This window comes from Oreochromis aureus, linkage group 10, assembly GCF_013358895.1.
Source record: "Oreochromis aureus strain Israel breed Guangdong linkage group 10, ZZ_aureus, whole genome shotgun sequence".
Taxonomy (NCBI): Eukaryota; Metazoa; Chordata; class Actinopteri; order Cichliformes; family Cichlidae; genus Oreochromis; species Oreochromis aureus.
Window position 1 is genome coordinate 20649044 of NC_052951.1, and position 14733 is coordinate 20663776.

The window sequence follows — 14733 nt, forward strand, 5'->3', positions numbered from 1 at the left end:
TTTAGTCTCAGCCCGACTGATAAAGGTCAGGCTGGCATTTCAAAGTTGTACAGCAGCAGCTTTGCCAGAGGAGAAAAGAACCCCCCGCCCCCACCCAAAGAACGCTTAATACAGTATTGTTATCTTTTTTTCCTACACTACAAAAGTTTACTTCCAAATCTTCAGGCTAACTAAATAATTACTGTAAAAGTCATCAGTTTAAATGCAGCAGTCAGTGTGTTGGAGGTCCATGTATCATACCATTTCACACAGAGATGGTATGAGTTTATTAAAGGGTTTGTCTCACAGGTAGAAAAACCATGCAGGTTCCTGCAAAAAGGCTGCAGCTGTTTACAATCACAGCTGCTGGTGCCAGCCTACACAAGAGAGGTGGCTGACATTTGTCTTTAATTTAGGATCCTATTTGTCAAACACTTCATTTAAAATATTGTCATTTATTTCTAAAGCACTGAATGAATGAGGATTGAATAAACTTCTCATAGTTCTCTGTAGTGTTTACTATTATTCCACTCTTTTTTATGGTCAGCAGTCCACAAATGATTACGGGTATTATTGTAATAAAATGTATATTGAACAGCAATACCATATAAATCTAACTTTTAAGGTGTTAGAAGGTAATTTTAAAGCGAGTTGGATCCTTTTCAAACCTTTTAAATATATTTAAATGAAAATTCCTGAGTTTAGCTGCAGGCTCATGTTGTTACTTAATGTTGCTTTCCCGTATTTATGATGTCTTCAGCTTTCCTATACAGTTCTATACATCTCTCTCGCTCCTTCTCTCTATCTGTCTGAGCCTCTTAACACACTGGCTCAGATTAGATCCACTCACTCTGTTGGGTTTAGAGCCATTAGCTTAATTAGAGACTAGACGTTCAATTCACTGTCAGATATCTTGATCCGTTGGCTGCCTTTCAGTCGTCTAACCTAAAGTACGTAAAGGTTTCATCATACTGCCTCTGTGGATAATGCAGCGTATCCTGGGTAGGTCCGTTACAAATTATCTGTCAGTGACAGACTTGCAGAGGTGAAAGCACAGCAGTAATTTGATTCTTTTTAGAGATTTTCATAGGAAAATATCTTTACACTAGTCCCACTACATAAGAATTTTTGGTTAATATAAGACATTGACTGACACATATTGTAATAAATACTAGATGGCAGATGAGGGACTCAGCTCCCTCCAGCTGGAGCAAATAGCTGTTCAGTTCCTTTTAAAACGCCTAATCAACCAGCTGAGCAGAGGCCGCCTAACCTTCACACACAGTCGGACTAGAAGCAGTCACTTGGCTGAAGGACTTTGCATTTGCTAAATGAAAGCCATAGATCATGCTGCCAGTATATCTTGCAAACACTGTGTCTATCTGTGTGCCCTTTTTTTGTTGCTGGATATGCACTTATCACACAGCTCTGCCTCCACATAAATGTATTTAAAGTTGTAATCTGTAACTGGACACATGCAGATAGAGACAAAATTCCATATATAGTATATAAAACACAACACGTGCAAGTTAAAAGCAGTACAAATTAGGATCAGGGTTCTGTAGATGCTGTACCATCTGTTGCAGGACTTCTTGTTCTTCTTGTCCCTGAAGATAGTTCTGTGTGTCTCCTACTCAGTGTTTGGAGTCGCTGTTCTCCATGCACAATGTGAGGCCAGTCAGATGCCTCCCTAATGGTATTACATAATGGGGGAGGCTCCAAACATTTGAAGTGGCTGAAACTTTATTGAACCTTCATTTGGATGGACAACCATAACATACTGTATGAGTTAAGATACGATGGTCGCTGGTCTAATCCCTAAAAGCAGATTAGAGTATTAACCCTTCTGAGCTCAGAAAGGACAACAGCTTGTACTGTACAAATCTACACCCACAAACAGTACACACACACACACACACACACACACACACACACACACACACACACACACACACAAAGAATATTAATTGTGCCTTGAAATCAGCGGGTGAAACCTTTATGTGGATAAGTGGATTAATACTGTTCATTGTGTCAAAGAAGGCTGTCAATTAAAGTTTCTTAATTACTTCAGCAGATTGTGGAACATCATACATACTGATCACATACATATTTGACCAACTCAACACCCTGTTCTTTAATTCGTCATGACAGTTTGCCCTCTATAACATGACTATCATGAGCAACCTTGCCACATTGTAACTTTACATCCTTTTTTTGCTTCTGTTTATGAGAAATGAAGTTCTGTGTCTCTGTTTAGTGTGCGGCTGTGACTTGGTCCACGCGGGTTTCTTCCACCATTCTGGTGAGTACATCTGTACAAAGGACTACCAGCGGCTCTACGGGACCCAGTGTGACAGCTGTAACCAGTACATCACCGGAGAGGTGGTGTCTGCCCTGGGGAGAACGTACCATCCAGACTGCTTTGTCTGCAGCATCTGCAAGTAAGGAATGAGTGTTTCTTCATGTAGACCTAAATGTTGGCAGGCAGATAGTCAAACAGATTGACTGACTGTAAGGCAGTCAGAGTAAAAAAAGTTATTTGAACTCGCATTCATCTTGTAAATCTATACTTGGTAGTAGTCTGTCTGAGATCAGTAATAAATTCAGATGAAGGGATCAGATAAAAAAAAGAATAAAATCCACAGTTTAATAATCACAGCGGGGATTGAAGACCAGTCAGGACAGGTTGTCTGATGACTTACTCGAGTGGCAAGGTTCAGTGTTCTGGTGCTCCTGGTGTCAGCAGATTTACGGATCATGACATAAAAGTATTATTTAACCAAAGGGATTATCTTACTCTAACCTTAAAGAAGTGCTGTGAGTCCATAAATGCAACTTAACCAAAGTTACTTAAACATGACTATCAACAAGTAGATATTGTAGTGAGCAAAATGAACTACGCAGAAAATTAACAAACTTACTCTCTGTGAATGTTTTCTGTTATAACACAGTGATGCAAACCTTTCAAAAATGATTGATTAAAAACATAATTGCAAGATGTTTGTGTTGAAATTCTGCTGCACATAAAAATAATCCCTGACCTTAGTGTAGTGGTTTACATGTTTGCTTGCCAAGTGAAAAGATGCTGCTTCATTTCCAGCCGGAGACACAGATCCCCTTTGGGGTTGTGTCATGAAGGGCATCTGGTGTAAAGCTCAGCCAAATTAAACCTGCAGAGCTGCCTGCTGTGGTGACCCCTTGTGGCAAGGCAGCATTTTTTTTTAAAGTAAGACATCGTAGTTGTTTCTCACACGACTTTAGAAGAGGCCTGCTTACATTACCGTGTACGAGTAAGCTGTGTTAAAATGTTCTTGGTTTCTTAAGAACAGCTCCTGTGTCTGCCTCACGGGCTCTGTACTCTGCTTTTACCCTGAAATATTATCCCATACCTCACTGGATATGAAGCGTTATTCATTTTAACTGTTACGCACTGAGAATCTGACAAAGATTTCCAGAGCTGGGAGTAACATTTAATCCTCACAACTTTGACATCAGCCTGGAGATCTCGTTTTATTCTTTGGTACATTCAAACTGCAGAAATACTCCTCTGACACTGCTGATGGTAGTTCTTGACAGTATTTATTAAAAAATGTCCCAGTGTAAAAAAGAATTAAATGTTAGTTTTCAGTGCTGGGAATGACAAATTTCCATGCATAATTTAAAGGTAGCCGAAATAATGGCAAATATTGTGTAAAACTTTTGCTAAAGAAACTTGGAATTACCTGCACCAATACTACTTACCTACCATCAATACTGTTCAACTTGGGAGTACAAGCAAATTGGAATTTCATGTGTTTTGTGATTGGGTAAACTGTGAATTTCAGTATTGCCCTATCTGCATTCTGCATGTTTTTTTTTATGTGTGCTTTCTCAGAAGCCCATTTCCAATTGGAGACAGAGTGACCTTCTGTGGGAAAAAGTGTGTGTGTCAGCAGTGTTCACTTTCTCTGAACAGCGACAAGCCCGTCAAGGTCCACGGACCAAGCTGTAAGAAACAAACACGCACACACACACACAAATGAAAATATACGCTCACTCATGTGTGCAACACCATACACAGCAACAACATATCTCACATTTTCTTCACTAGACATAAAGGATAAGCCAACACACATTATCCAGTTCTTCAAAAGCTGTGCAGGTATTACTTTGTAATAATTATTTTTCTATTAACATTTTAAGGAAATGCATGGTGTTTTAAATAGAATATACTCAACCCAAAGGTTCATTTACTAGCCTGTAGAGTGGCATCCCTTATGGTGTTCATTAATGAACCAAAATATGCAAACTTTCGTGTTTGCTACTCCAACAAATCAAAGAAATGGAAGAAATAAATATGTGTCCAGCTTTGAGTATTTAAGTTTGTGTGTGTAACTAAATCCCATCAAATCCCATTCATCAAACCTAACACAAGCAGAAGATTAATTTTACAGCACTTTGCCAGTTCATCTTTTTAAAAAAAAAATTATTAGCTATGGTTTTTCCCTGCCTAATGATATTTAACCGACTCATATCTTTGTGATTCATCCAGCATGTAAGACTGTTTGTTCCTCTACAAATGAACACCTAGAGTTGTACAGTCCACCTGCTGAACGCTGCAAAAACACAGCGTCTTTGTAGGTGTGTAGCTGCAGGGAGATACTTCCAAACACGCCCACAAACACAGAAGGTGGCCTGCTGCTTCAGGTAGTCCTGTAGCCTGGTTCTGGTAGCTCCATCTGGCAGAGACAGTGTGACTGTCACGACAGGAGAGAGGGATGAGGAAGAGAGGAGGAGGAGGTAGAGAAGTGATGAGAGGCTGGCAGAGCAGAAAGGCAAGGACATAGAAGGGGAGTGATAAATGCATAAATGCTCAAAGTGTTCCTGCCTGTTCCTATCGTACATATGTGCGTTCTCATTACCGCGCTTCCTGCTTTTCCTCTCCCCTCTCCTCCCCTCCCCTCCAGACTGTGCCGGCTGCGGTGAGGAGATCAAACAGGGTCAGTCTCTGCTGGCTTTGGAGAGACAGTGGCACGTCAGTTGTTTTAAATGCCGAACATGCGGCTGCGCCCTCACTGGAGAGTACATCAGCAAGTAGGTGGCTTGATCCTTCTTATGTCAAGTCAGTCATAGGTGTGCTTGGGCAAATATCAAACGTTTCTTCAAGCAATCCACATCAAAAGCCACTGCACAGAAACTGCCTCCTGTATCCAGACTTTTAATTCTGAAACTACTAGAAAATTGCACATTTAAAACATTTGTCAAGTTGTGGAAAGTTGCTGTTTTTTACTCACTTTTTCTATTATTTACTATCAAAATTAAACTGAAATGTATATTAATGCACTTGCTTCATAAATCTTTACAGGATGAATAGTAGTGGAGTAGTTGCGCAGAGCTGTGAGCTTTTTGTCTTTCTCACTGTTTCTCACTGTTCAGAGATGGGATACCTTACTGTGAGACTGACTACCACAGTCAGTTTGGGATCAGGTGTGAGAGCTGTAACAGGTACATCAGTGGCAAAGTACTTGAGGTGAGTGCATTTTTCTGTTGTGTATGTGTGCTTTTGGGAATATGCGTGCATGCTTAAAGACAGCTGGGAATGACAGTGGGAATGTGCGTGTTCTGTGCTTGTCAGTGTGAGCTGGTCTATAAAAAGCTGCAAAAAAATGCAGCTGTCCCTCTTTAAATGAAGTGCTGACTGATGACGAAGCAGCTTTGGAAACCCGACAAAGCAACACTTCCCCATCTCCTTCACACTATTCATCTTTTTTTCCTATTTCTTATCATGCCTCTCCTCCTTCTTCACTCTGCATTGTTTTTCTGTTTCTTATCACCACTCTGTTCCCGTTTTCTCATCTGTACCATTTGCTTTTGCCGTTTTGTGTCTGATTTTCCTTTCCTTTCCTTTCCTTTCCTTTCCTTTCCTTTCCTGCAGGCTGGAGGAAAACACTACCACCCCAGCTGTGCGAGATGTGCCCGCTGTCACATGATGTTCCTAGAAGGAGAAGAAATGTACCTGACAGGTAATCAGGATGTATGTGTGTGGTAACTAGCAAAATAAGTTTCCCTTGTATGAAGTGGAAGAAAATTCCACTATCAACCTGAAACTGGATAAAACAAAGCTTAATATTTAATAATAATTATAACTTCTGAATATAAAAGTCTGAATATACTTGTTGGGAAATCAGTTTAGTCTGAATTTATGTCTCTATAAACACAAATGTGCTTTTGCATTTGTACAGTTAACAGGCATAAAAATAGACTTCTAGCTTCAATTGAATTAGTACCCTGCAAGTATCCAGATGGCCTCTGTGTGATTCTGCATCTGTGGAAGTCTGTGTGTGTGTGTGTGTGTGTGTGTGTGTGTGTGTGTGTGTGTGTGTGTGTGTGTGTGTGTGTGTGTGTGTGTGTGTGTGTGTGTGTGTTGGTATTACTAATGTTGTGGGGACATTAACATGTTTACTTGGCCATATCATGAGGACAAACTTCCCTTTTGGGGTCAAAAGCAAATACTTATAATAATTTAATGACTTACATCTAGGGAAGTGTATATGTGTGTGTATGTTTATGCCTGTGGTGGACACAGACATAAGATTGAGTTTTAGATCTTGGTACTTGGGACATTAGTTGGAACTGAGGACATTTTAGCCATGCTTCATCTCCTGAAACCTCTGCAAATGACTGCATGAGTGTTAAGGGTTAAAGAGAAGGATTTGGGGGTTTATGTCTGAGTGTGTGTGTATGTGTATACATACACATATATATATATATATATATATAAATATATATATATATATATATATATATGTATGTGTCAAAAAGACCAGGAGTGTTAGTGAAAAATACCTTGACCTAATAAAAGATTGCGCGTAACAGCCATTATATGGGTTATTGATCTCAAGTATAACACTTGTGGTAAATACACAGAAACCCACACATCCCCCTCCTCTGTCACACACAGAGGTTGGAGTCAATTACCTGTCAGCCTTCACCTCTGCCACTGTTTCCATTACTCTCAGCTGTCATTGACAGAATTATCCTAAATGATGTTACCATCACCAGGTTTTAAATTGAATCATCCAGGAAATGTTGTTTTACAAATCAGATAACAATGACTAAAGTTAATGAGTTCAATCATGGAGATACATGAAGATAAAGAAAAATCTTGTTGTGTATGTATCTGATGAATTTAGTTTGAGTCCCACATATTCAAAGAGCATGCAACGCTTATATCATGATAATACTGCTAAGTATGTATTAAAATTGTCAGATTACTTATACCTGACAGGTGTGTTCACCTGTCACAGAATAAAGAGTTTTTATACAGTCTGACAGAGAACAGTAGGAAGATTTCCTGAAGCGTTATTTATGGTAATGGGGTTGAATCAGTCAGAGGATATAAGGAGCTCTGCTTCCTTAGTAGTGTGGAGTGGAGGGAGTTGTGATGGGTTGTCCATAATGGAGAGCAGTTTGTTCAGTGACCTCCTGTCCCTCACTGACTCAAACGGCTCCAAATTCTGGCCTGTGATGGTTCCAGCCTTGTGAATCAATTTGTTGATCCTACTGGCATCTCTGGCGCTGATGCTGCCCTGCATAGCAGACAACAGCAAAGAAGAAAAACAAATAACAAACAGGGAGTGAAACATTATAAAAAAAATCAAAAACTTAACAAATAACAAACTAAGTGTACTGAAAGGCATACTATGAAGAACATATGGGAAAGAAATGGGTGCACTGCACACAGAAAGAACTGAGGGTAAACAGGCTAAATACAGAAGTGGAACCTAATTGGTGAAAACAATTAGGAAAAAGCAGCAAATCACAGCAGTGAGGAAAGACAAGAAGCAAACCAACTGGACACATGAGAAAAGAGACTGCTGAATAACACAGGAAGTGACCAAACGAGCACACACAAACCAGGAGTGGGTGGCTGGAACACACTGAGAAAATAGAAGATGAAAACAGATATTATAAAATAGTGCATGTGATAAAAAAAGTAGGACAGGACAAGAAAAAAATTGTGAACACTTGGCCTAATGGAGGGAAATTTAAATTTAATATTAAGTTACTGTACCGTAACATGTGGCCGACAGACACAGTGTCAGAGTTGCCACACAGGGTGGCACCTCCTGTTTCAGCTCATTGTCATTCTGCTGCTCTACCTCTCAAAGCCACCAGTAAAACTAAGCATTTGCATATAGTACTTGAAGACCACATATGTGAGCTTTTTAATCTATACCTGTAACCATGTACATTATATTCTTTATAGATGTGTTTGAGACTAATATGTGTGTCTGTGTGCTGAGCTCCTGTAAACTGCCCCAAGGTTACATTCACTCCTTTTGATTACTTTAGACATGTAGGAGGCCCGAGCAATCACCCACGTGAGGCACACTCAATTACGACACACACACACGTACACCCACTCGTACATGCTCGAAATCCATCTCATGACACATGTCTAGAATAAGAAGTGGTTTGTGTGTGCAAGTTTGTGTGGTGGTAGGGATAAGGGATGGGAATTGATGAGAATTTAGAGATTCCAATTCCATTATTTGATCCTTATCGATTCTCTTATCGATTGTCATGAGGTTCTCATTGGCTCCGTTTTGAGAGTCACCATCATTGCTAAGCAGCAATAAAGAAATTACATTCATGCAAATTAATTGCATGCTGTGGGTCAAATGTTTGTGGATGTTTGCTGAGGTATTTGCCCTCTTTTTGTGATCAGTGTTGAAGTCGTTACTCAAAAAAGTAATTATTACACATATTACACAGGACATTCTTCTTTAAAGTAATGCGGTACGTTACTTGATTACTCCCGGGAAAAAGTAATTTGTCATACTACTCGTTATATTAATTTCATAACAATATATAAAAATATAAAAAAACCCACACACACCAACACAAATTCCCAATGAGAACACAGATCTCTAAGACCTTTTTTCTTAGTAGATCCAAAGCTAGCTGCAACAAAGCAAAGATGAAAACCAGCACAAAAAAGCAATCGCCTTCTGCTTTAGAAACGTGAACAGGTAGAAACGGAGGCTGCAGCCTGTTTGCTCCTCTGCTTGTTACCTGTTGAAGTTCAGGGTCTGGCTGCTGAGGTTGGTGTTTACTCAGCTTTCACTCTGGGTTCTTGGCTAGTTTAGCATTAGCATGCTCTCTTGGTGAATGCTTGCAAAGAACCAAAGTTATGTTTGCAGCATAAAGCAGTTGTTTCTGTCCTGGATGCCATTTTCCACTTTGCCATTTATCTCTTCCTTTTGTGCAATAAAAAAAAGTCCATATCCACGCTCTAGACTGTGTTGCTATTTTCCTCCTCTTGCACGTGAACTGAAATCAGCTGATTGTAATTCGAGTGCAAGAACCAGTTTATGAACTAAAAATGGATGCTAGCATCTTCAAAACGGTTAAAGGATCGAATTGCTGTTAGGCTTTCCTTTTCCCTTCATTCTCAACAACATTCTCAACAAAAACTTGGATTTAATGTTAGTTAATTTCCTTTCTTTAAAAATTAGCAGCAGGCCGCGGTGTTTTTGTTTTTTTGTGTTTCGTTTAAATGACGAATTACATTTTTCCTTCAGGTTTGGGGCCGCTGCTTAAAAGACGTCTTTTAATTCATTTTATCATCATTACATAAATATAATGGTGATAAAAGAAAGCACATCTTTTAGAAGCGGTATGATCGCTGCTGTCAGTTAGTTTTATTAAATTAAATTAAAATTCACAGAATAAACCACTGATTCAGGATACAGCCAATCAACGTAGCATGGTAGTGAAAAAGACTTTAACAGTGAAAAGAATTAATTTAATGCTCACACTAATTTTTGACTACACAAGAGTAAGAGGATGCCTGTGGGTTGTATTTCTGACCACAGCTGAGTGATAAGCGATGCCAAAGAGAATCATTTTTGTTTGGCAGAATCAGTTTTTGTTTGAATGAAATGTTCCTTTCCAAGTAGAAACTGATGATTAACCACATATATTTACTCTTTACTCGGTGTAGTCTCAGTTTCAAAAGACATACAGTATGCGTTTCACGTGCTCAGTGTGTACACACTTTGTATTGGCAGCATGACTCAGCAATAAGGAAAATTGTCTTGAATATTTAAATATCTTTTTATAGACTACACTTAGAATTTCAAATGGTATAAATGTTAATAATACTTCCCTGGGTTTCACACCCGTTGCCTTCGCCCCATATTTTTGAATATCACCAGTTAAGATCAGATGGCCAGTTTGTTCCATTGATTACTCTTATTTTGCATGTCTGTACAAAGACAGCAGAGCCTTCATTCCTACATCCCACATCTGCATGTAAGAAAAAAAATACCAAATATCCCAGGTTACTTTATAATGGCAGTATTGTTAAAAGAAAAAATAAATAGGCATGCAGCTAGTTTTCTCAGAGTTTATTTTGCACTGTGTTTGAGACTGAATTCTTTTTCACTGCACAATTTAAATTCTCCTCATCCTGCAGAAAAAGGATTTCAAGTCCAAGGCCACACATCTGTTCGACAGCAGAGTTGAAGACCGTGGGTGGAACGGGGGTGCACTGAATCACCACGCATGGTTCCTGTCTACACTATTGATTTTGTGTGGGTGTTTGTGTGAGAGCGGTGTGTCTACTTATTGGGCGTGCATAGCCTCCTGCTTTGTGTGTGTGCGTGTGTATGTGTGTTGCAGATTTATGGTGTTGATAGTGGTTGTATATTAGAGTCATGATCAACTAACTGAGTTCTTTTTGCTGGCCTGCACTGCCCCAGGGCTCAAGAAAAATGATACATAGTCAGCGTGTGTGTACACATGCATTTATTGTGTGTGTGTGTGTGTGTGTGTGTGTGTGTGTGTGTGTGTGTGTGTGTGTGTGTGCACACGTGCTCAGGGTGGATATATTACTGTCAATATCAGATCTACATGGATATAACATCCTGACATTAGTGGTCTATTGTTATAAGAGCTACGAGATCTCATTCATTGCCTCTTTCCTCTCTTGCGCTGTAGTTCACCCTGCTCTTCTTTGTTTACTGTTGCTCATTCTTCTCTCTTTTTCCTCAATTACTTCACTTCTTTTTCATTCAGAAAATTCTTTTGCAATAACTGTTAAAGCACAATTATGCCAATGCAGTCAAAATGTCCAATAAACAGCAACACAATTATAATGTTGCATCCTGCAATATTTGATGTAACATTTTTGCGCTTTAACACTTGTTTTACTCTCCTTTTTCTGTTTTTACAACTTTAAAAAGGATGGTACAATCATGCTGGCTTCCTTAATGGAACAATTTTGAAACTCAGTTTTTTTTTAGTCTACAATGTAATATAAGCAATGAGAAGTATTCACAGAAGCACAGCATAAAAACATGATAGCAAAACTAAAGAAAAAGTATTGAATGTATTTTTTATAATCAAATACAGCGATAGAAGTTTCCATATGGTTGATGATAAATCAGCTTGCTAAATCATTGCTATAGAAGACAAGGAGAAAAAAACAAAGTTTAAGCAAAGTAAAGCTTCTACTTCAATATTAATAACTTTGTGGACATTATTAGAAACATACAACATGCAGTTCAGCATAATTCACTTGTTCATTCTTTTCATTTCTATTCTTGTTATCTGTGCAATACTGTTTATTGTGTCTTATTTGCTAATATCTGTTGCATTTTAGGCAAAACCACAACAAGGAGGTAGAGAGGCAGGTTGCAAAAAGTAACTTTATTGACCATAAAGTTGTTAACAAAACACACTGCAGAGCGTTAGCAGCAAATTCCAAGTCTAAGTTGTTTTATAAAAACTGAAGGAAGACACAGGATACAAGCTTGATAAATTGACAGACTGAGAAGTCATACAGGCGAAAGACCCACCAGGTGGAAATGGCTAGTAAGGTTCAGCTAAACCAAATTAGACAATAAGGATGGCGGGAAATGAGCAAAGGCAGGAAATAGAGCTACATGAAGGACAGGCCTTCAAAATAAAATAGGGAGTCACTGAAAGATGACATGGCAAAAACACACACGAACTAATGAGAGGTTGTGGTTAATCATGTCACAACAAAATTTGGGGATCACATGTCTTAAATTGTTTTCACACTTTCAGAATGTCGCTAAACATTAACAGGTGAAGATGATGACATGTACTGTCATGAAACTAAAAAGATGAGTTACTGTGAGAAAAACATCTGTTTAATTATTGTTGGGATATTTCAGTTTGGACAAAGGGGTGGACAGAATTTTTATTTGTCCCTCTTGATATTTATCTGTGTAGGAGACCACAAGAGCCACATCCTCTCTTATCAGTTTAGACAAACTGCCTCCACACACACACACACACAGTGTCTGTGTGTGTGCCTTTGATTGATGTTGATGCACTTGAGAAAAGCTGATCTGCTCTTCATAGGATCCCATAAAACTGTATGGCTGCTGCCCACACGCAATAAACAAAGTAAACTGAGATAAAATCGCATGTGTGTATGCGCAGGTTCAGAGGTTTGGCACCCCATGTGTAAAGAAGCAGCTCGGCTGGAGAGGAAACTGAGGGTGAGTGTTACTCAAAATACCTGCAAGCCCCTGCTCTTCCTCTCTGTTTCTGTTTTTGTCCTCTCAGTGGTTCTCTCTTTCATGCTGTGTCTGAAATGTCTCACTGTTGTTTTAAAAGCAGGTATGTCGCTCTTAGCATTGTAAGAAATGTGCTAAAATCTGCCCTCAGCGAATGTAGTTTTATATATAAAAACTTGGATAAATAGACTTTATTTTGATGTTAATTTATACAAGATTTCATTGTAATATATAGTTCATCACCAGATTTTTCATACTATTGTTGCAGCTTTATTTAACAGAAATTGTCCAAAGAGGTTCATAAAGTCTTATTGTATTTTTTCAAAAGAGCATTTCATCGAAAATAGAGCTGCAGACCTGCACTTTGACAGCTCATGCCGGAGCGTGGTGTTATCATGAACATGCAAATAATAATCATCACACCATGGCAGAAGAGGAAGTTTTAACTTTACACAAACACACACACACAGACACACACACAGGGAATATGAATGTTAAAAGTAGGAAATTAAAATTTGTTGTCTTTTGCATAGTCAAATGATTGCTCAGCTCAACTGAGAAGTGAACACGTGAAGAAAAAAAGTGAGATTCAGCTATTCCAGCACATAGAGGAACATTTACAAGAACACTTGCATGATTAAGACTTGGCTTAATAATGCTGTCACAGTAAAAACATAACAGGTACAGAAGTGTTAGTTTGTAGCTATAATATTCAGACAAAGTGGTTCTCTATCCTGAAAGATTAATCCTGAAGAAAAAGTCAGGTATCTGCCTTTTTAAAGTCTTGACTTTGTATGAAGTCAAACAGAGTGGATATCGATAATATTACACAGGTCTGGCTGTGAGCAGAGAAGCTCCATCCACTTGCTTTATATTAAAAACAAAAAGGAAGCATTAACAAAACACACTTTTTTAAGTGAGAGGCTGAATAAAGTATTTTATTTTACTTTTTTATTTTAAATTTGGTCTATATTGAACTTTAATATCACTTGGTTGATGCATGATTTTGCAGCTGCACCTGCATGCTGTCAATCTCCTGTTTGCCATGTCATCTGGACTCATTGTAATGTTCCAGAAACCCTTTTTGGGATGGTTTTAGCTTGGTGTGACTTGGTGTGTTAACTTACAGCTACTAGAAGATGAGCACACTGAGGCTTGATGCTGAGTAGTAAGGATGGAGTCCAGAGTGTGCCAAGAAAATATCCCCCATAGACCATCATACCACCACCATTATACCACCTTAAGAGTTGATACAAGGCAGGATGGATCCAGGCTTTCATGTTGTTTACACCAAATTCTCACCCTACCGTTCAAATGTTTGAGCAGAAATCAAGGCTCATTACCAGGCGACCATTTTCCAATTGTCTGTTGTCCAGTTTTGGTGAGCCGATGTGAATTATAGCCTCAGTCTCCTGTGGTACTGGAGGTACTGGTGGTACTGGGTAACCAACTCAAGGTTTGAGGTGATGTGCTTTCAGAGATGCTCTTCTGGATACCTTGGCTGTAATGAGTGATTATTTGAGTTACTGTTGCCTTCCTATCAGCTTCAAGTTCACTTTTTTTGACCATTCTCTGTGACCTCTAGAGATGGCTGTGTGTGAAAAATCCCAGGAATCATCCTTTCTTGAAAATTCTGGCACCAACAATTTGAACGTTCAAAGTCACTTTAATCACCTTTCTTCTGATAATGTCTACATGCATTAATGCATAAAGCTTCTGCTATGTGATTGGTTGATTAGATATTTGTATTAACAAGTTGTTGAACATGTGTACCTAATAAAGTGGCAAGTGAGTGTATAGTAATGCATTAAATTAAAGTACTTTTCTGCGCTCACTGTTGTATTTAAGCTAACTTTACTCACCTTCTTGCTCTCACTGACATTTGTCCCACCAGCTGAGACGTACCTCTGAGACAGCATCCATTTCTCCTCCAGGCTCCTCTCCTCTCCTTGGCTCTCCTCACCGGCTCATCTGTGTGAGTAACCGTCACCATGGCTACGCCATGGTTGCGCCCTCGGCTGTCACTGTCACATCTGTCATTCAAACATAACCAGCATAGACAGAAGCACAAAAGAGACCCTGAAAGCTCAGGCGGTCTGTGCTATCAGTCTCTCGGCAGACTTCTTGTCTGTCTGTTGCCTCTCCCTGCCTTACTGTATGTCTACTAAAAGCAAAGTGCTAGACTACTAAAGCCTTAATATGCCTTTTATAATAAGCA

General features: G+C 39.0%; 1 protein-coding gene across 1 annotated transcript in view; it reads left to right on the forward strand.

Moving 5' to 3' along the window:
* Positions 1 to 14733, forward strand: part of LOC116319712 (actin-binding LIM protein 3-like) — a 57694-nt gene that overhangs the window by 18808 nt on the left and 24153 nt on the right. The window contains exons 3-9 of the mRNA XM_039617893.1: positions 2237 to 2420; positions 3854 to 3966; positions 4926 to 5052; positions 5395 to 5488; positions 5894 to 5981; positions 12439 to 12497; positions 14410 to 14490. Of these exons, the coding sequence (XP_039473827.1) occupies positions 2237 to 2420; positions 3854 to 3966; positions 4926 to 5052; positions 5395 to 5488; positions 5894 to 5981; positions 12439 to 12497; positions 14410 to 14490 (746 nt within the window). The remainder of the gene's footprint in view (positions 1 to 2236; positions 2421 to 3853; positions 3967 to 4925; positions 5053 to 5394; positions 5489 to 5893; positions 5982 to 12438; positions 12498 to 14409; positions 14491 to 14733) is intronic.